The sequence below is a fragment of the Anastrepha obliqua genome, chromosome 1, assembly GCF_027943255.1.
Source record: "Anastrepha obliqua isolate idAnaObli1 chromosome 1, idAnaObli1_1.0, whole genome shotgun sequence".
Lineage (NCBI taxonomy): Eukaryota > Metazoa > Arthropoda > Insecta > Diptera > Tephritidae > Anastrepha > Anastrepha obliqua.
This window is the reverse complement of record NC_072892.1, coordinates 158182505-158199197: the sequence shown is the minus strand read 5'-3', so window position 1 is coordinate 158199197 and position 16693 is coordinate 158182505. Positions and strand designations below refer to the sequence as shown.

At 36.2% G+C, this 16693-nt stretch overlaps 1 protein-coding gene across 2 annotated transcripts in view; it reads right to left on the bottom strand.

Annotated features, from left to right (window-relative positions):
- The window catches only part of LOC129236946 (tissue inhibitor of metalloproteinase), a 103569-nt gene that overhangs the window by 1180 nt on the left and 85696 nt on the right, over window positions 1-16693 (bottom strand). For both annotated transcript variants that reach the window (XM_054871264.1, XM_054871274.1), the window contains 3 exons: window positions 11508-11799; window positions 4020-4105; window positions 3649-3867 (listed from right to left, as the gene is read on the bottom strand). In XM_054871264.1, the coding sequence (XP_054727239.1) occupies window positions 3649-3867; window positions 4020-4105; window positions 11508-11640 (438 nt within the window). In that variant the 5' untranslated portion in view covers window positions 11641-11799. The remainder of the gene's footprint in view (window positions 1-3648; window positions 3868-4019; window positions 4106-11507; window positions 11800-16693) is intronic.

The following is a 16693-nucleotide window of genomic DNA, read 5'->3' as shown; positions in this document are numbered from 1 at the left end:
TGAGGGTTGTGCTAGGGCTATCTTTCCGAGCAGGCAAGACTGGAAAGAGGGGAGAGGCGGCAGGAATATGGGTACCTCTGTTTTCACTGACGGATCCAAGATGGAATCTGGAATGGGAGCGGGGTGTTTCTCTAAATCAGCCAGCATTTCGGACTCCTTTAAATTGCCGGAAACGAGCAGCGTTTTTCAAGCAGAGGCCTTCGCGATCCTGCAGGTATGCAAAATGCTTCGGGATCGCTATTGGGAGGGATACTTTAATATTTTTTCCGATAGCCAAGCTGCGATCAAGCCCCTGTCTTCGCTGTATTGCAGCTCTCTTCTGGTAGGAGGAACTCCTGTAAGGAGGAACTCAAACGTCTCGAACGAGCAGGAAATATTTGCCTTATCTGGGTTCCTGGCACAAGAATATAGAGGGAAATGAAATTGCCGGCGAGCTTGCCAGGAAGGGGTCGACAGAATCGATTTCAGTTGTCCCCCTCTCGGACATCGGTGTCCCTTTGTCTGTTGTTAAAGGGCAACTACACAATTTTTTTCTAAAAAAAGCGCAAGACAGATGAAGGTCTGTCTCATCGTGTGCTATTTTGAAAACACTATGGCTCCAATGCGATAGAAACAGAACGCTTAGGATGATGAGAACTCCCCGCCATTCAATTTCCAAACTCATTTGGGTGTTCACTGGTCACTGGGTGATCGGTACTCATGCGGAGAAGCTTGGAACACCGTACAACCCCTATTGCAGAAACTGAGGTGATCCTGCAGAGAAAGTGACTGTTGAAAACTTTCTCTGCAAATGTCCGGCTCTGTCGGCTTGGCGCTTGAGATTCCTTAGCGTGTCCTTTGGGGATGCTTGAAGAAATTCTCCTGCTTATATCCCTTTTCTCTCCTCCACTACATCAACAGCACTGGATGGCTACAGAAGGTTTTCTCTTCCCCACCACAGGAAGTGGTCCACATTATGGTATCAAAACGGCACGTAAGTGCTACTTGAAGTGTCCCTGAGGTATTCTTGCCATTTTACCTACCTACCTTTTTTTGTTTTTAATTAAATGGAGTAGGAAACACTCAGGGAAAAAATTAGGCTAGGTTAGGTTGACATGGTTGTCCATAGAGAGGTCGTTTGTAATACCATTGTAAAGGAGATAAGAAGGCTGGGAAGAAAGGAAGAAGGAAGAGGACGGGCGGATGTGTATTTGGTGCGAAGACACCCGAAAGATGACTAAATTACGGTGGTGTTAGCCGCTTCGTACTACTGATGAAATTCATAAGGTTTTTAATATCAATGTATGCTATGAGTCAAACCACATCAAGTGAGCCCCGAATTTTCCATCAAATTCCCGATTTTAAAATCAAATGCATTTTTGGATAGACAATTTGTCACATAATAATTGCTGTGAATAGTTTTTCTTTATTTCGCTTTTTGTTTATGTTATAAACAATTGAATTTTTTTGCATGATATTCTTGTAAAATCAAAATCTCAGAAACTACAATTGATAATTTGCTCAAATTTATTTCGGTTACCGAAAAATTTTTACTCTACCGATTTAACGTCCAAAGACTGTGCATTTGTTGAAACATTAATTTTTAACAATAATTTTTATGAAAAAATCGCAATTATTTTTCCGTTCTTCACGCTCTAAATCGACAATATTACAGTCAGATTAAGCGCACAATGCTCACCTTTAATAATCTGTAAAAAAAACTTTGTTCATCCAATCCGTTCTGAAGATATCGAATTTTTTGTCTATCCAAAAATGCATTTGATTTTAAAATCGAGAATTTCATGGAAAATTCGGGGCCCACTTGACGTGGTTTGACTCCTATATCAGCAGGCGTAGCAAAGAGAGGAAATTCAAGATTACAGGGAAAGTGCTGAGATGATTCCACCTCAACTGGCGCAAAAAGTACTCAAAGTAATGCCGAGTCGCACAGCATCCATACCTCTCGGTCAATGTTCTGTAAGGATACCCACGAGCTGAGATTTTGTTAGCCTCAGGGAAAAATCATAACTTCATAAATCATAAACTTTATCAAGCAGCCATTTTTAAATGTCAGGGTTTGGTTCAAGCGCTATTGATGATGATTTTTGTTAACTGATGGACCCTTTTGAAAGTGGCAGTCAATTTCTAAGCCTACTTCCTTAGACCGTTGCCGATCCATTGTGAGAGAGACCTTTTAACTGAAAACAGAAAAGAATCCAACCCTGGAACCAACATTTAAAACAAAGTGGAAGAAATCGAAAATCTCAAAACCAAAGACAGATTGGCCCAGAGCCAGTACTGTTATTATTGTATTTCATGGTGTACTTTTGACTGAGATTGCAACAATTCTTGCTTTCTGTTAAGTAAAGAGAACTTAGATTATACCATCTTGATCAAAAAGTACCCGGAACAAGTGCCAGGTGATGCTCTGAGTCAACTGGTGTAAGTGCTGTTTTTTTTTTTTTTTTTTTTTTTTTTTTTTTTTTTTTGTTGGGTTGCTACATCTGTGTTAAATTCTTCAGAAAAGATCTTGGGTCCATCGAGGATGACGAACGAAACTGACGAAAAAAGTTGAAGTTGAAGCTAACCATCTGCTGGCAGAATATTCGATCATTGCTTATGGATCTGCTCGGAACATTATAGATAATGATTTGGGTTTGTGCCTTGTTGCTGCATTTTCAAAGAAACAGAATTTCATGCAAAACAGGGACCGAGTTGATATCGCTAAAGACATGACTTCCAAGGCTAAATTCGACTCAACATACATCAAACGCATCATTACTGGTGACGACGAGGTGTAGGTTTATAAGTACGACAAGCACTACAGTCATAAGGCGAATGACTGGAGAGCTCCGACTGAACCAAGACCAAAAAAATCATGTCGTTTTCAACCAAAAAATAAGTTCATAGTTTTTATTGATTACAGCGGCATTCTACACCACGAATTTTTGCCAGAAGATCAGACAGTTAGTAAAGTATATTAAGGACGCTAAATACGAAAAGATTTGTGGGAAAACAACTCTTTGGTTTTGCGCCAAGATAACACACGGTCGCGCAGTGCTGTCATTATTCGTGAATTTTTGACCGGGAACGGTACGAATATCATACCACAGCAGTCGAAGCCATCAAATTCACCTGATTCATTTATGGCTCCCTGAAATTTTTTTCTGTTTAATCGAGTCAAAAAACCACTACGGGGAACGAGCATTAACAGTCGAAAGAAATCGTAATGGAAAAATGAAAGACGGCTCTGATGGCTTCACCGAAAATAGAGTTACAGAGATGTTTTGAGAGCTGGATTAAACGCGGGCGAAAGTGCGTTGCATTTGATGGGGAGGGGGCGCGATGGGAATAATATCACTTTTGAGGAATAAACTTTTATTTTGAATTTTTTGAATATATTCTCGGTACTTTTTGATCAAGATGTATAAAGGCTTCATATTATATTAAAGTAATAAGATGTATACTTTAAAAACGATTTTTTTTAAATTGCGCCAGGATATGGTAAATGAGTTTCTGTTATTATTTTTGAGCGCGAAATACCTTTTAGCAGCCAAGAAGAACAAAAAAAAGGCCATCCCACCCGGTTTACGTTGTTATGAAAAAAGTGGTAAAAAAATGTCTGACTCAACAAATTTGCTCGACACTACGACTATTCCTCATACTCACCGCACATTTATAACCCTTGTAATAGGCACCCGCAAAGCCTCGTCTTTCCACCACCGACATTTTCTGATACTCCTTCACATAACTGCAACTATTCAAATAAGGACCCCTACCAGCAATCACATACAGCTTGCCAATGTCCAAGTTTACGCCACACATAGCATCGGAATTTGGTGTCACAATGCGGCCGTGTTTCAGCATTTTTTGCCCGAACTCGTCTATCTGTGAGGGGAGAAAAATATATCGTAAATAAAATAAAAAATAACTAAATGATAAATAAATTCAAAATATATATAGATTTCCATTCTACAATAATTATGCTGCAAATATAATTCAATTCTTATCCAAATATATTATTTGCTTCACTTGCATACCTTATAAGACCTCTTCACTTCCACTTTGTAGACGATGTTGTTTTCAACCAAACGATATGACTTGCGCATCACGCGTATTAAGACAACTGTAAATGTAGGAATGAAAATGAAATGATGAACATAAGTACTTTTTTTAGAGAATTGAATTTACTGTATATTAAAATACGTAAGGAATGAAAAATTAAAGGCTCTGTTTCACTCTGGGACATACCCTATGATCAAAAAGTACCGGTAAGGTGATGTTGACTGTTTTCTTCGATTGTCAAGGCGTAGTGCACCATGAGTACCTTCCATCGGTCCAAGCAGTCAATAGAGCATATTACCTATCCGTTCCCCGCTCGGAAATGTGGGCACACAATTCTTGGCCCAAATTGTGCTGGATTATTTGACCAAACACCAAGTAAATGCCATCGTGCAAGCACCGTATTCACTTGATATAGCCCGGTGCGACTTCTTTTTGTTTCTCAAGTTGAAGTTAACCCTCCGCGGAAGGAGATTTCAGTCGATAGAGGAGATCAAAGAGAATGCGACGAAGGAACTGAAGGCCACGACGACGAAGGCTAAGGCACATGAGTGTTGCATCAGACGGGTCATATTTTGAAGGGGATAAAATAAATTTATCTGAAACTTAACTTTGTTTTATTTTATTTAAATATTCCCGGTACTTTCAGATCATAGGGTATGTACAGCGCGTTAAATGACTATAGCACAGGGGTATCCTTACAAGTGTTGAAAATCTATTTATTTCTTTTTTCGTTTTTTTAATTTATTTTTATTTTTTTTCATTTGTTTTTTTTTTTTATGAAAATATAGTTCAATTAATTTAATTCCATATAAAAATTATATAAGTCCACGTTTGAAACTTTGTGAAAATTAAAAAAAAATTCAAACTTTTTAAACAAAGTTTCAAGTACGCAGTTTTGTAGCCCATTAAATTCTGGTTTATAAACTGCAAGTCTTAAGTAGAATTTGAGAATTTTTTTGTACAATGTTGACTGTTTTCTTCCATATAAAAAGTATTGCTCAGTCGTTATAAGGAGAAAATTCACAAGATCACCAGCGAAAAATGCTCAAAAATTCAGGGTATTCTTTAGCCACTTGGAACTTACACTTTATTATACCAAAATGTAATGAGCTATAAAATGATAGTCTTGAAATTTTGTTTAACAAATTTTAAATTTGTATAAAGATTTTTAAAATGCAAAAATGTTTAAGTTCTTATGAAATTTAAAAATTTTAAAATCTTAATATATAAAAATTTTTAAAATTAAAAAACTTTTAGTTAAAATTAAAAATTTTCATAAAAATTTAAAATGTAAAAAAAATTAAAATTTTTTTGAAAGTAAAAAAAAAATTTTTTTTGGAAACTTAAAAAAACATTTACATTTTTTTTTTTAGATCTTAAAAAAAAATTAAATTTTTTTCTTTAATTTCCTCAAGGTTGCAAAAGAGGTCTTATATTTCTCTTTTTCGCAGTTGTGTATTTTCAAGAAAAGTTTTAAAGTTAAAAAATTTTAAGTTAAAATTAAAAAATAGGTTAAAAAAATGTCATAAAAATTTAAGATGTAAAAAAAATTAAAATTTTTGAGAAAATTTAAAAAAAATATTAAATTTTTTTTGAAAACTTAACAAAAAAAACATTTAAATTTTTTTCAAAACTTAAAAAAAAAAGTTAAACATTTTTTGAATGTTTTTTTTTTTAATTTCCTCACGGTTGCAAATGAGGGCTTACTTTTCTTGTTTTCGCAGGAGAATAAACAGTATTTTCATAAAAATTTTTAAAATTAAAAAATTTTAAAATTAAGATTAAAAATTTAAAATGTAAAAAAAATTAAACATTTATGAGAAAATTTAAAAAACGTATTAAAATTTTTCTAAAAACTTAAAGAAACCAGATTTACATTTTTTTTTAAAAATTTTTTATTTTTTTTTAAATTTTTTTTTTTAGTACCTCATGGTTTTCGCTGGAGAATAAACTGTATTTTCATGAAAATTTTTAAAATTTAAAAAAAAATTTAAAAATTTTAAGTTGAAATTAAAAAAAAGTTAAAATTTTTTTTGAAAACTGAAAACAAAAATTTTAATTTTTTTCTAAAACTTAAAAAAAACAAGTTTACATTTTTTTTTAATTTTTTTCTTTGTTTTTAATTTGCTCACGGTTGCAAATGAGGGCCTACTTTTCTGTTTTTTTCTGGAGAATAAACTATATTTTCCTAAAAACATTATTAAAATTAGATCATAAAGAGTTGCCACAACTTGGCAATAAATTCTAGTGTTACAGGTCTTTAGCGAACTGTGCTTTATATGTCGCGCCTACAAAAATAATGAAATTAGGGTGTATTACTTAACTTATTTGGTAGAAGATTCCAGAAACTCGAAATGGTTATATAAACGGGCATATTTTATTTATTATATCTCTTCAACTAGGTTTTTTTACAACTCGCAAACTACTCAGTTTCAAAACAAGTAATTTAAGGTAAGATTTATAGTAAGGTCCTGATTTGTAGTGCTACTTCAATTGTGTTGAATTTTTAAATTGAGTTTTGCCCTACAAAATAAAGCTTTTGAACTCAGTTTAGTTGGTAAGCAGAGTTAAATTTGCACTGAAAAACTGGCTCTTAGTTATTTCCCCTATATTTCTAGTCTCGCTGATAACGCAGGCAGTGTCAGTTTTCCTAATTCAAAATGATCACTCAAATTTCAGGAATAAATGCTAAAAATATTCGCATAATCATTTGAAATTCTGATGGCAATTTTGAAAAAATATTTCGCAATTTGAGTTTTTAAAAACTGAATGTGGATTTTTAACTTAAAAGTTTTTTTAAGTTGATCAAAAAGTTAGATTTTCAATCAAAGAAATAAGATTTTTCATCAGCAATCGCACCATCGGATATGCACCATACCACTCTTGCTGTCAAATCAGTTCTGCTCTACGCCTGCGAAACATAGTGTCTGCCTGCGGAAATTGTACAGAAGCTTGAAGTGTTGGTGAGCCGCTGCTTGAGACACATTCTACGTATCTGGTGGCCAGACAACTGGATATCTAACTCCGAATTGCATCGACGATGCCATAAAAAACCAATTGCAACTGAAATAAGAGGACGTAAATGGAGATGGCTTGGCCATACCCTACGGAAAAGTGGCGCTGAAATCAGCAGACAAGCGGTGGGCTGGAACCCCCAAGGACAGTGCAGAAGAGGCAGACCTAGGGGCTCTTGACGACGCTGCATCGAAGAGGAATACAAAACCGAGGACAAAACAATGAACTGCCAGCAAGTGAAAAATATATTCGGGAATCGTACAAAATGCAAAAATTTTACTTTGGCCCAATGCTCCGCAACGGAGACGAAGGAATGAAGATGATGACTCTTCTTCCTAAACTCGAGTTTCACGAATTTGCAGCTGCTCGTTCTGACAACCCAGCCACCTGTGCCAATTTTGCTCGTAGTGATGCTTCCAGTCTAAATCAAATCGTTTCGAAGATGAACTGCTCTGCCTAGCCTAACTCAGATGTTGCTAACTGTTTTGAGATTTTTAGGGCAATGCTTTTTGATTTGTGCTTAAAGAATGTTCCAATTGCAATTCCAAGGCAACCATACAAATTGACATGGTGCACAAACGGTTTAGAAAGGTAGAGAAAATCTTTGTGACAAGTTTTACAAGAATTTTTTTTCAAACCAATAGAAGTGTACGCCCCCACAGCTGATAAGAGTGTGGATGAAATAGAGCAGTTCTATAATGAAATAGAGAAACTTTTAAAATATACGAAGCGCAATGAGATAAATATCATACAAAGAGATTTTAATTCTAAAGTTGGACTAGGCAAAGTGAATAGTTGGTAACTTTGGTTTGGGTGAGGAAAACGAATGAATATAACTCCAAGACGACGTTATACTTGGAAATCGCGAGCAGATAAAAAAAGTTAATAACTACCCTCTTTTCACTGCGAGGAATCTCCAACTTTCCCCCGCTAAATCCACGGCGACCCTCTTTAGCACCTGGCCAAAGAGGTCAAACTGTCCCTCAAGGTAAAAGTCGATGACACAACCAATTCCGACGGTAAATAATCCCAAAATTTTGGGTGTGACCTTTGACAGTTTGCTCTCCTTCTCAGCGCACACAACCGCAATTGCCACTAAGGTCCAAAATCGCAACAACCTCAATTCGCTTGCCGGCAGCACTAGGGGCAAAGACAAAGAACTGTTGCTATCGACATTTAAGTCAATTGGTCGGTCGATTGTAAACTATGCCGCGCCTGTCTGATCGCCTGGAACTAGTGACACGCAATGGATAAAGCTGGCTTCGGACAGCGACCGGTTGTCTCCTGATGTCCCCTATTCAACACCTTCACAATGAGGCACAAATGCTCCCCGTTATGGAGCACAATAAACTACTCAGCAAGCAGTTCCTGCTGCGGTGCTACCGTAGGTTTCACCCTTGCAGACACCTGCTTGAGCTTCGTAATTCCTATCCTTTTTTATGGAGGTAACAACAAAAAAAATATGCCCTAAACTCGCCGATTGAACGCATCTCTTAACGCGCTTGATTTTTCTGCGTCTAACCTTCAGAAATCTTGTACATAATCTAATTTAATTTGTGTTAGTAGTCTGCAAGAATTTGTTGTTTATAGACTTTATATTTAAATATATAATCAAATATCGGAAACCTCAAAAGTTTACATTAAAAAAAATTTGACGTTCTGATTTTGTCAACATTGACCAAAGATCTGAATTCACCACTAAAGGTTTAAGCAAAACACGTCCCGCATACCTTTACACATTTATTTTCTATATTTTTTGCATTATGTGAGTACAATACTTAGTTGCAAGTGCAACGAGCTCGAATGTCAAGGGGAAAACGAAAATATAAATAAAAGACAATCAAAGAGATGTTAGCGAATTTCCCAAGCGTATTAGTTGCTCTGAAGCGGAGTTATAGAAAAGTTATCTTATAACATATTTCTTTACTAGGAGTTGCTTAAGAAATGAAAAATACATATATAAAACAAGAACAAAAACAAAAATGTGCATTAACTAGTCGCTAGGGTGCAGAAATCTATGAAATAAAAGCAAGCAGGGATGGTAAGTTTAATAACGAGAGGCGTCTGTCTAGAGGCAACTATAAAAATATTAGCGATAGAACGTTTCCACGCACACAGGGTGATTTAACACCTGTGCGGAAATTGCACTTTTTTTGTTTTGATTTTTATGGAATTTAGTTCATTGTTTCATTGAACAAAGTTTTCCCAATGGTCTGAGCAACGTTTGGCTGAAGATGAGGATTTTTACCGGAAAATAGTCTTTACAGATGCAGTTCGTTTTCTCCTCGGTTACTATCTTAAGAAACATAATTGGTTGAAAACATAAATTGTATGCAATATTTCCGAAGCTCATTTTTAAAACTCAGCGAGTTTTTAATATTTTTCAACTTGCATGGAAGACTAAAGACGAATAGCGAAAGCAAAAAACTTGCGATTAGGTATTGATGACTTAAATTTAGCGTAGAATGTTGATTGAAAACTATAATATTAAGGTGGAACACCACAGTGATATATATTAAACTATGTTGATGTAAATGTTTATTAAAAAATATTGAAAATTGGCAAATTTATGTAAATAAACGTAACGAGTTAAAGAAAAGGACGCCATCTGGTGGCAGCGATACAGCAATGAATAATCATCTGAAATCAAAAACTAAAAATTTTATTAATCTACACAATAGTGGCTATCGTTGTGCGTAGCCGTTTTTTGTTTTCTTGTTTTTTTTTTTGACAAAATGGTGGTGATTTAAATTTCGATGTATGCTTTTCACCATTTTTTTGATTTTCAAGAGGCCCAAAAAAATAGTTATTTTCAAAATTTTTTTAACTCGGCTGCATACAACGATATCCAATGTGATAACAAAATTTAGAAAAAAAGAAAATTAAAATCGGTTCATTAGTCTTCGAGAAATTGTTGCTACTGTATCAAAAAAAGTCGTTTCGAGAAAAACGCGTTTGAAATAAAGCATCGTACCGTAGGCGCTACGGGGCTGAACAGACGGGCGCTCACTTAAGTGCACATAGAATCGGGAGTAAAGCGGATTTCGTTTTACAATTTTTATCACATTTTTTTAAGTAGTTATACTAACAATTTATGCAAAACAAAAAATCAATTTTTTTAATTTTCACAGTGGCGTTCCCCCTTAAAGTAGATATATTCAAAAAAAAATGTTTAACTTAAAATCTTGAAAATTGACGAAGTTATACACTATACAATAAGTGCAGGTAGTGAGTTACAACGGCCAATGAAAACCTTAAACGCGTTTTTCTAAAGACGACTTTTCTCAACACGGTGACCCCGATTTCTCGAAGACTTATGAACCGATTTTAATGTTTTTTTTTTTATTTTTGTACATATATTGGAATTTCAAAAATTCCAAAAATTAATATTTTTTCAAGCCTTTCGAAAACAAAAAATAAGGTTAAAAACAGAAACTCATTTTTCAAACCTGCACCATTTTCTCAAAAAAAAAAAAAAAAATAAAAAAAAAACCGCCATGCACGACGATAGCCATTGATGTATAGATTAAGCATTTTTTCGCTTTTTTGCTTGCAGATCATTTTTCACTGTTGTATCGTGGCCACCAGGGTGCATCAGTTTTTTATGACGCCATTGCATTAATATTAATAACAATTGTAATTTTTAATATTTTGTAATACAAATTTGTGTCAGTATAGTTGAATGTACCTATGTTAAATAAAGTATAATTTGTCTAATTCGCAAATAATCATCCCTACTTATAAAAAAAAATTCATGAAAATCACCTAATTTTCACGCGTTCACAGTGGTGTTCCCCTTTAATGAGTCTCTTATTTATAGTCGATTTAAATTACATTACAAATGTCAGATGAAGCACCCTGTGCAATGTTACACTGCTGTTTGTTTGCTATTATTTCTTCTGGTTGCCTTCCAACGCAACTCAAAGCAATTCTTTTCCGCCAGCGCGTCGTAGAAACTTGAAATGAAACAAATGCTTTAAGAAAATGTGATAAAATATTTCCACTAGCAAATCTGCGCATTCTTCGACAAATTGACGGTATGCCACTAAGCATTCGCGTAGTTATTTGTTACAAATAGCGCGAAGCCGTGCTGCAGATCTAACATCAAACGGACTGCACTTGCGTGCTTGAGCATCGCACTCGCAGCCGACTATAATGCACTTATACTTATATATGTATAAATATGTACTTATATTGCTCCCGCAGGTACGCTGCACATAGTTTCATTTTTTCACTTTTTTTCTATTTTTTATTTGATCTCTGCCGAGCTTCATGCTTTCATTTACTTTCTCCACATTTTGCTACAGTAATATTTACACACTGCCTTCCTGCCTACAAGTGGCACGTGTCGTGTGCCTGCTCTACTAGCGCCCACTTCCTGCTGTCAGTTAGTGGATTGCTTTTCCACTCGAACTTTCCCCTCCCACATTGCCGTTCATCGGACTTACCATAGTCAGCATGGCGAAAGTGTGTTTGAGGATGGCTGGGCATACAACTGCACGCCTCCACCGGACTACTGTAGAGCGCCAACAGCGAGAGTAGCATCAACGCCAACAAACCCAAATATTTTCTTACGTCCATAGTTGTTAGTTGATTGGTTTTGTAGTCGATTCGTATTTTTATTTGCTCGTTAGTTGCTCCTCTTTTTCTCTATGCCGCTTTGCCGTTGGTGGCCGATGAAGTTTGAAATGCGCTTCAGAAAAAATAATCAACTGTCGCGCTCTGGTTTTGCTGTATATACTGAAAGAAAAAAAGAAAAAAAAACTTAAATACCGTTAGTGCTCGGGAAATATACTCTTCTCACTTAATAAATTTTGTTAAGCGCTATAATGGAATTTTCACGACTATAATAGTTGGTTAGCTGTCAGAAACAGTTTAGCTATAAACAAAAGCTTAAACACGATTTCAAGTACGAAGTGAGTCGTTCATAAATGCTTTAATCTATTTTTCGCTTTAGTGACACTATTCATCAATCTTGAAAATGTAGAGTTAAGTGCAATGTTGTTTTCCAGTGGGTGTAGTACTCGTACAATAAACAATACATACACGACGCTCTCATGTCATGTCAAAGGCAGAGCGTGCGAACAAAAAAAAAATACTAATTTTAACAAACCCTCAGGGAAGCTTTGGCATGCCTGACCATGTGTGTGTGCTCCATGTATGAATTATTTGTTTAGTTTTAATCGAAAATGTGAAATTTTCTATAGTATGGAGGCTCTACCTACAAATATACGAGACATATTTGTATGCCCATCTCATACTTTTTTTGCTTGCCTTTATTCAGCTACTCAATTCAAATGTATAGCAAAAGAGCTGTCATTTCCATTCACACAACATTGCATTCTAAAATAGTTATGCAAATTTTGTAAGGTGTGACACCGCGTGTCAATCGTGCCTCCTCATTCAGCCTAATTGACCTCGATTAGAATACTATACATATATGGAAATAGATACTTCCTTACTTGAACCTTTCCAGCCAGACTGGCTTGCTGCTTTTCTTTGCCTTTCTTCTAAACCGCATTGCCCATTTTGAGCGTTTGACTATTTAAACGAGTATGCAAGGTGGTGCAAAATTAATCATCCTATCGGAAGATTTACAATTTTCGCAAATGGATTCGAATGCCAATCATATTTGACACTTGTCAACTAAACAGCTGCAGTGTCCAAATAGATAATGAATCTTCAAATTTGTTAAAAAAGTTACTCAAAAACAATTAAGTTTTAGTACGTTGAAAACTCCTATGAAAAATGTCTATTAAATCGCGTGCTAAGTGTGAAAATCGCCCCATAATTCGCTGGCCTGTTGTGAAAGAAAATACTCTAGTAGAGATTTTTGAATAATTGAGCAGGGCGATTCACATTAAAAGATGAGACACACTGTCGAAAAGAGGCCGTCTGCAGCACGACAATGAAGGGCCTCACGCGATCAATACCACGAAGCGATTTCTGAATGGTACGTTTCGAATCACCGCCCTCATTCCGCTGAATTGGCGCTATCGCCACCGAATTGCCATCTCTTCTTCTCTGAAAGTCAATGAAAAAGGTTGTCAACGCTTGGGCAATCTCAATTATTGGGCAATCTCTGAAGAATTTTTGAAGTTTTGAGGATGAAACGAGATAATTTTTTTGGCTTTCATTTTGAAAATTCGCCTCTAACAGGCTGGCATCAAACCATGTCAATATCCATCAAGATCCATCATCAGCAGAGACGATTTCGCAGTTTTGCAGCCCATGGAATTTTGGTGTAATAAAGTGCAGCTTTAAAAAGCTAGAAAATGACGTTGATTAAAATATTATTTTTTGGGGTGATACATATTTCCCGGATATTACAATGTGAAGTCCAAAATAAACAAGACTGGCATCATAAAAATATTTTTGATGGCACCATTTTTTTAATGAGTTAGTGCCTTGGAAGTTACATCCCCAGCTTATTCCCAGTAAAAGCTTGGTGACGTTTGGTTCAGTGGAACGAAGTCATTGTGTCTAAAGTGTCAGTATGTCTGTGTCATCGGTACAAAAATGAGTTTCGAACAAAGAGCTAATATCAAATTTTGTTTTAAAATCGATAAAACATTTGAATTGATGAAAAAAGTTTATGGCGGAGTTCATGAGTTGAAATTCATGGAATCGGGATTGAATATATTCAAAATATCGATTAATCGCATTTTTACAGATTATTTGGGCTTACGAAAGGTCTGTGCACGTTTCATTCTGCACAAGTTAACTGAGGACCAAAAATTGCTCAGAATTCAACACTCGAAAGACCTCAGTAATGAGGCGAGAAAAAACGAGAACTTCCTTTACACCATTTTAACTGGTGATGCAACGTGGTGTTTTCATCACGAACCTGAGCGCCAAAGTGCTGAATGGAAGGCCCCAGACGAAAAATCGCATTTGGAGAAGTCAAAAATCATGTCGATGCTGATTTGTTTTTACGATTCCAAGGGAATTGTCCACAAGCAGTTCGCGCTAATGGGCCAAACCGTCAATGCAATTCTCTATCTTGGCGTTTTGAAGCGTTTGTTGCATCGCATTCGTCAATTCATCCTGAATACCGCGAAGGAGGAAGCTGGCGCTTATTGCATGGTAATGCACCATCTCATCGATCCACTCTTATAACTGATTCTTGACTAGAAACCGCATTTTAACCATCAATCACTTACCGTATTCGCCTGACATGGCTTCCTGTGACTTCTACCTATTCCGATAATTGCGTTTGGCTTTGAAAGGTAGAGTGCATCTAAAAGGCTTGTACCGACATTCTCAAGGACAATCCGAATTCCGGTCAATGACTTGAAACACTCTTTCGAGAAGCGGTGTATCGAGGCCAGAGAGGACTATTGTGAATAAATAAACTCGAAGTTATCAGAACAAAGCTTTCTATTTTAGCTCAGTGGGCTTCACCTTGTGTGTGCCATTATTTTCTGTTTGTTTTTCGAAACGTTTTTGCGCATTTTCTTTCACAAGAAATTCAATTGAAGAAGGATTAAAGTAGAAAAAGCCGTATTAAAAAACTTTTTGAAAATCAAAGCCGATTTAAATAACTTAATTAGACTATAAACATTTCATCCTGATAGTGAACTTATTTTTCCCCCTTAATGATTTACGCCAGCAAACGAAAAACATTTCAAAAACATTGTACACATACCTACATACCTACATATACATATAAGTATCTACTTACTTAGTTAAGTCTATTACACAAACATCCATCTTTAAATGAATTGAATTCAAACTTATCTGCGTATGTTACGGAGTTTTGCTGAGAGAATATTTTAGATAAGTTTTCAGTAAACTTCGTTGCTTCTGAAAATTGCCCGAAGGCTAGTAAACGGATTACTGAGTTTATTTTAATTAAAATAATCCATTTACATTTGCTACTTAAACTCTACACCTACAAACAGATTAGGTGATTATAAAAAGTTACACCAACACCATTACACTCTTTGATTTGCTAAAATGCAGGAAAGTTTAATCAAATAATTACGCACATACTCGTCAAGCACACATATTACACACATACACACACACATACACACACACATACACGTATATACTCGTATACAACTACGGTCAAAATAATAGCAGTGGGAGGCATCAACTCGTATAAATATTATCAATTCAAGCAGGCAATGTGATTCTACGGAATCCCGCTACCTGGAAAATTGCCGACATAATTACGTTAGAAATTTCCCCGCGGCCATTAGCGGTGTTTTCTAATTAATATTTATTTATTTAGCAACCAATAAATTGAAGCAGCAAAAAATGCAGTGCTCCGTTTAATAAGTTTGTAGGCTCCATAAACATTTATATACGAATATAGCGAAAAACTATTTTAATAAGAGCAAATAGATTCGATTACTTATCTTATGACATTTTTTTCTGTTAGAAGGATGTGGAAGCTACTATAGGAAAGAATCGCTATTTATGGTAATTAAAATGCTTTTTTCACAAAGCAAAAAAGAAAAGAATACTGGGGGATTCCGTGTCAAGTAATCCAAGTATTACTGTTAGTTTTAGGCTGTTAGATTTTTGCACTTATCAGACCAATTATCTCTTACACCTCTGTGGTCTGGTGGCGACGGAGCATGGTTAAGTCTACACTCCGGCAACTATACAGGCTGCAAAGAAGTGTATGTTTATGCATTACGGGGGCCATGAGTACAACCTCCGGCGATGCCTTAAATACTATGCAACAGGAAGCAATGTATAGACTCCAACTTCAGGACACAGCGAAATCTTTAAGTTGCTATCTGAGCAGTAACAACTGTTTTTTGCATCTAAAGACGAGCTGATACCCATAGTTTCATTTGGAGGGAAATTTCATGTCAGCAATCCGGATTGCATTCAGGGAGGTTTGATGGATATTTTCTTTACCGATGGGTCCAAGAATGGAATAGGGCCTGGAGCCGGATGGTACTTAAACGATAGTAATAAGCATCACTGTGCTATGGGGTAAATGGCAACTGTTTTCCAAACAGAAGTTTTTGCCATCCTGAAAGTAGCCTAATGGATAATCGAGAGGAGATGGAGCGGGAAACAGATTGGAGTCTTCAGTGACAGTCAGGCTGCACTGAAAGCTCTGAAGAACGCGGAGCAAACCTTAGAGATTGTTCAAGAATGTAAGAAGAAGTTTAATTCTGTCGCAAGACAGAACAGGCTTGTACTTATATGGGTTCCAGGACACTCCGGTGTTCAAGGAAACGAAATTACCGATGAATTGGCCAACCGTGAATCAGCGGCTCCCCCACAAGGGCCAGAAGCAATAATCGGAATCAGTTCTGCAGGAATCATGAATTGGATCAGCGCTTATGTAGGCAATTTACATAAAGAGCGATGGTCCGATCTAGAACGCTGCAGAATTGCAATGTGTTTTGTGACAAGTCCGAACAGAAAACTGTCAAACTTTCTACTATAACTCAGAAGGAAAGACATTCGGTTGATGGTCGGCATCATTACAGGACACAACCCATGGGGTCAGCATACGATCACCACTGGAACTACTGAGGACTCAATGTGCCTGCCTTGCTTGGAGGAGGTGGATAGCACTGAGGATTTTCTCTGTGAGTTTCCTGCCATTGCTAGAGCAAAGCTACGAGTTTTGGGTTCCGATAAGATGAGAATAAGTAATATT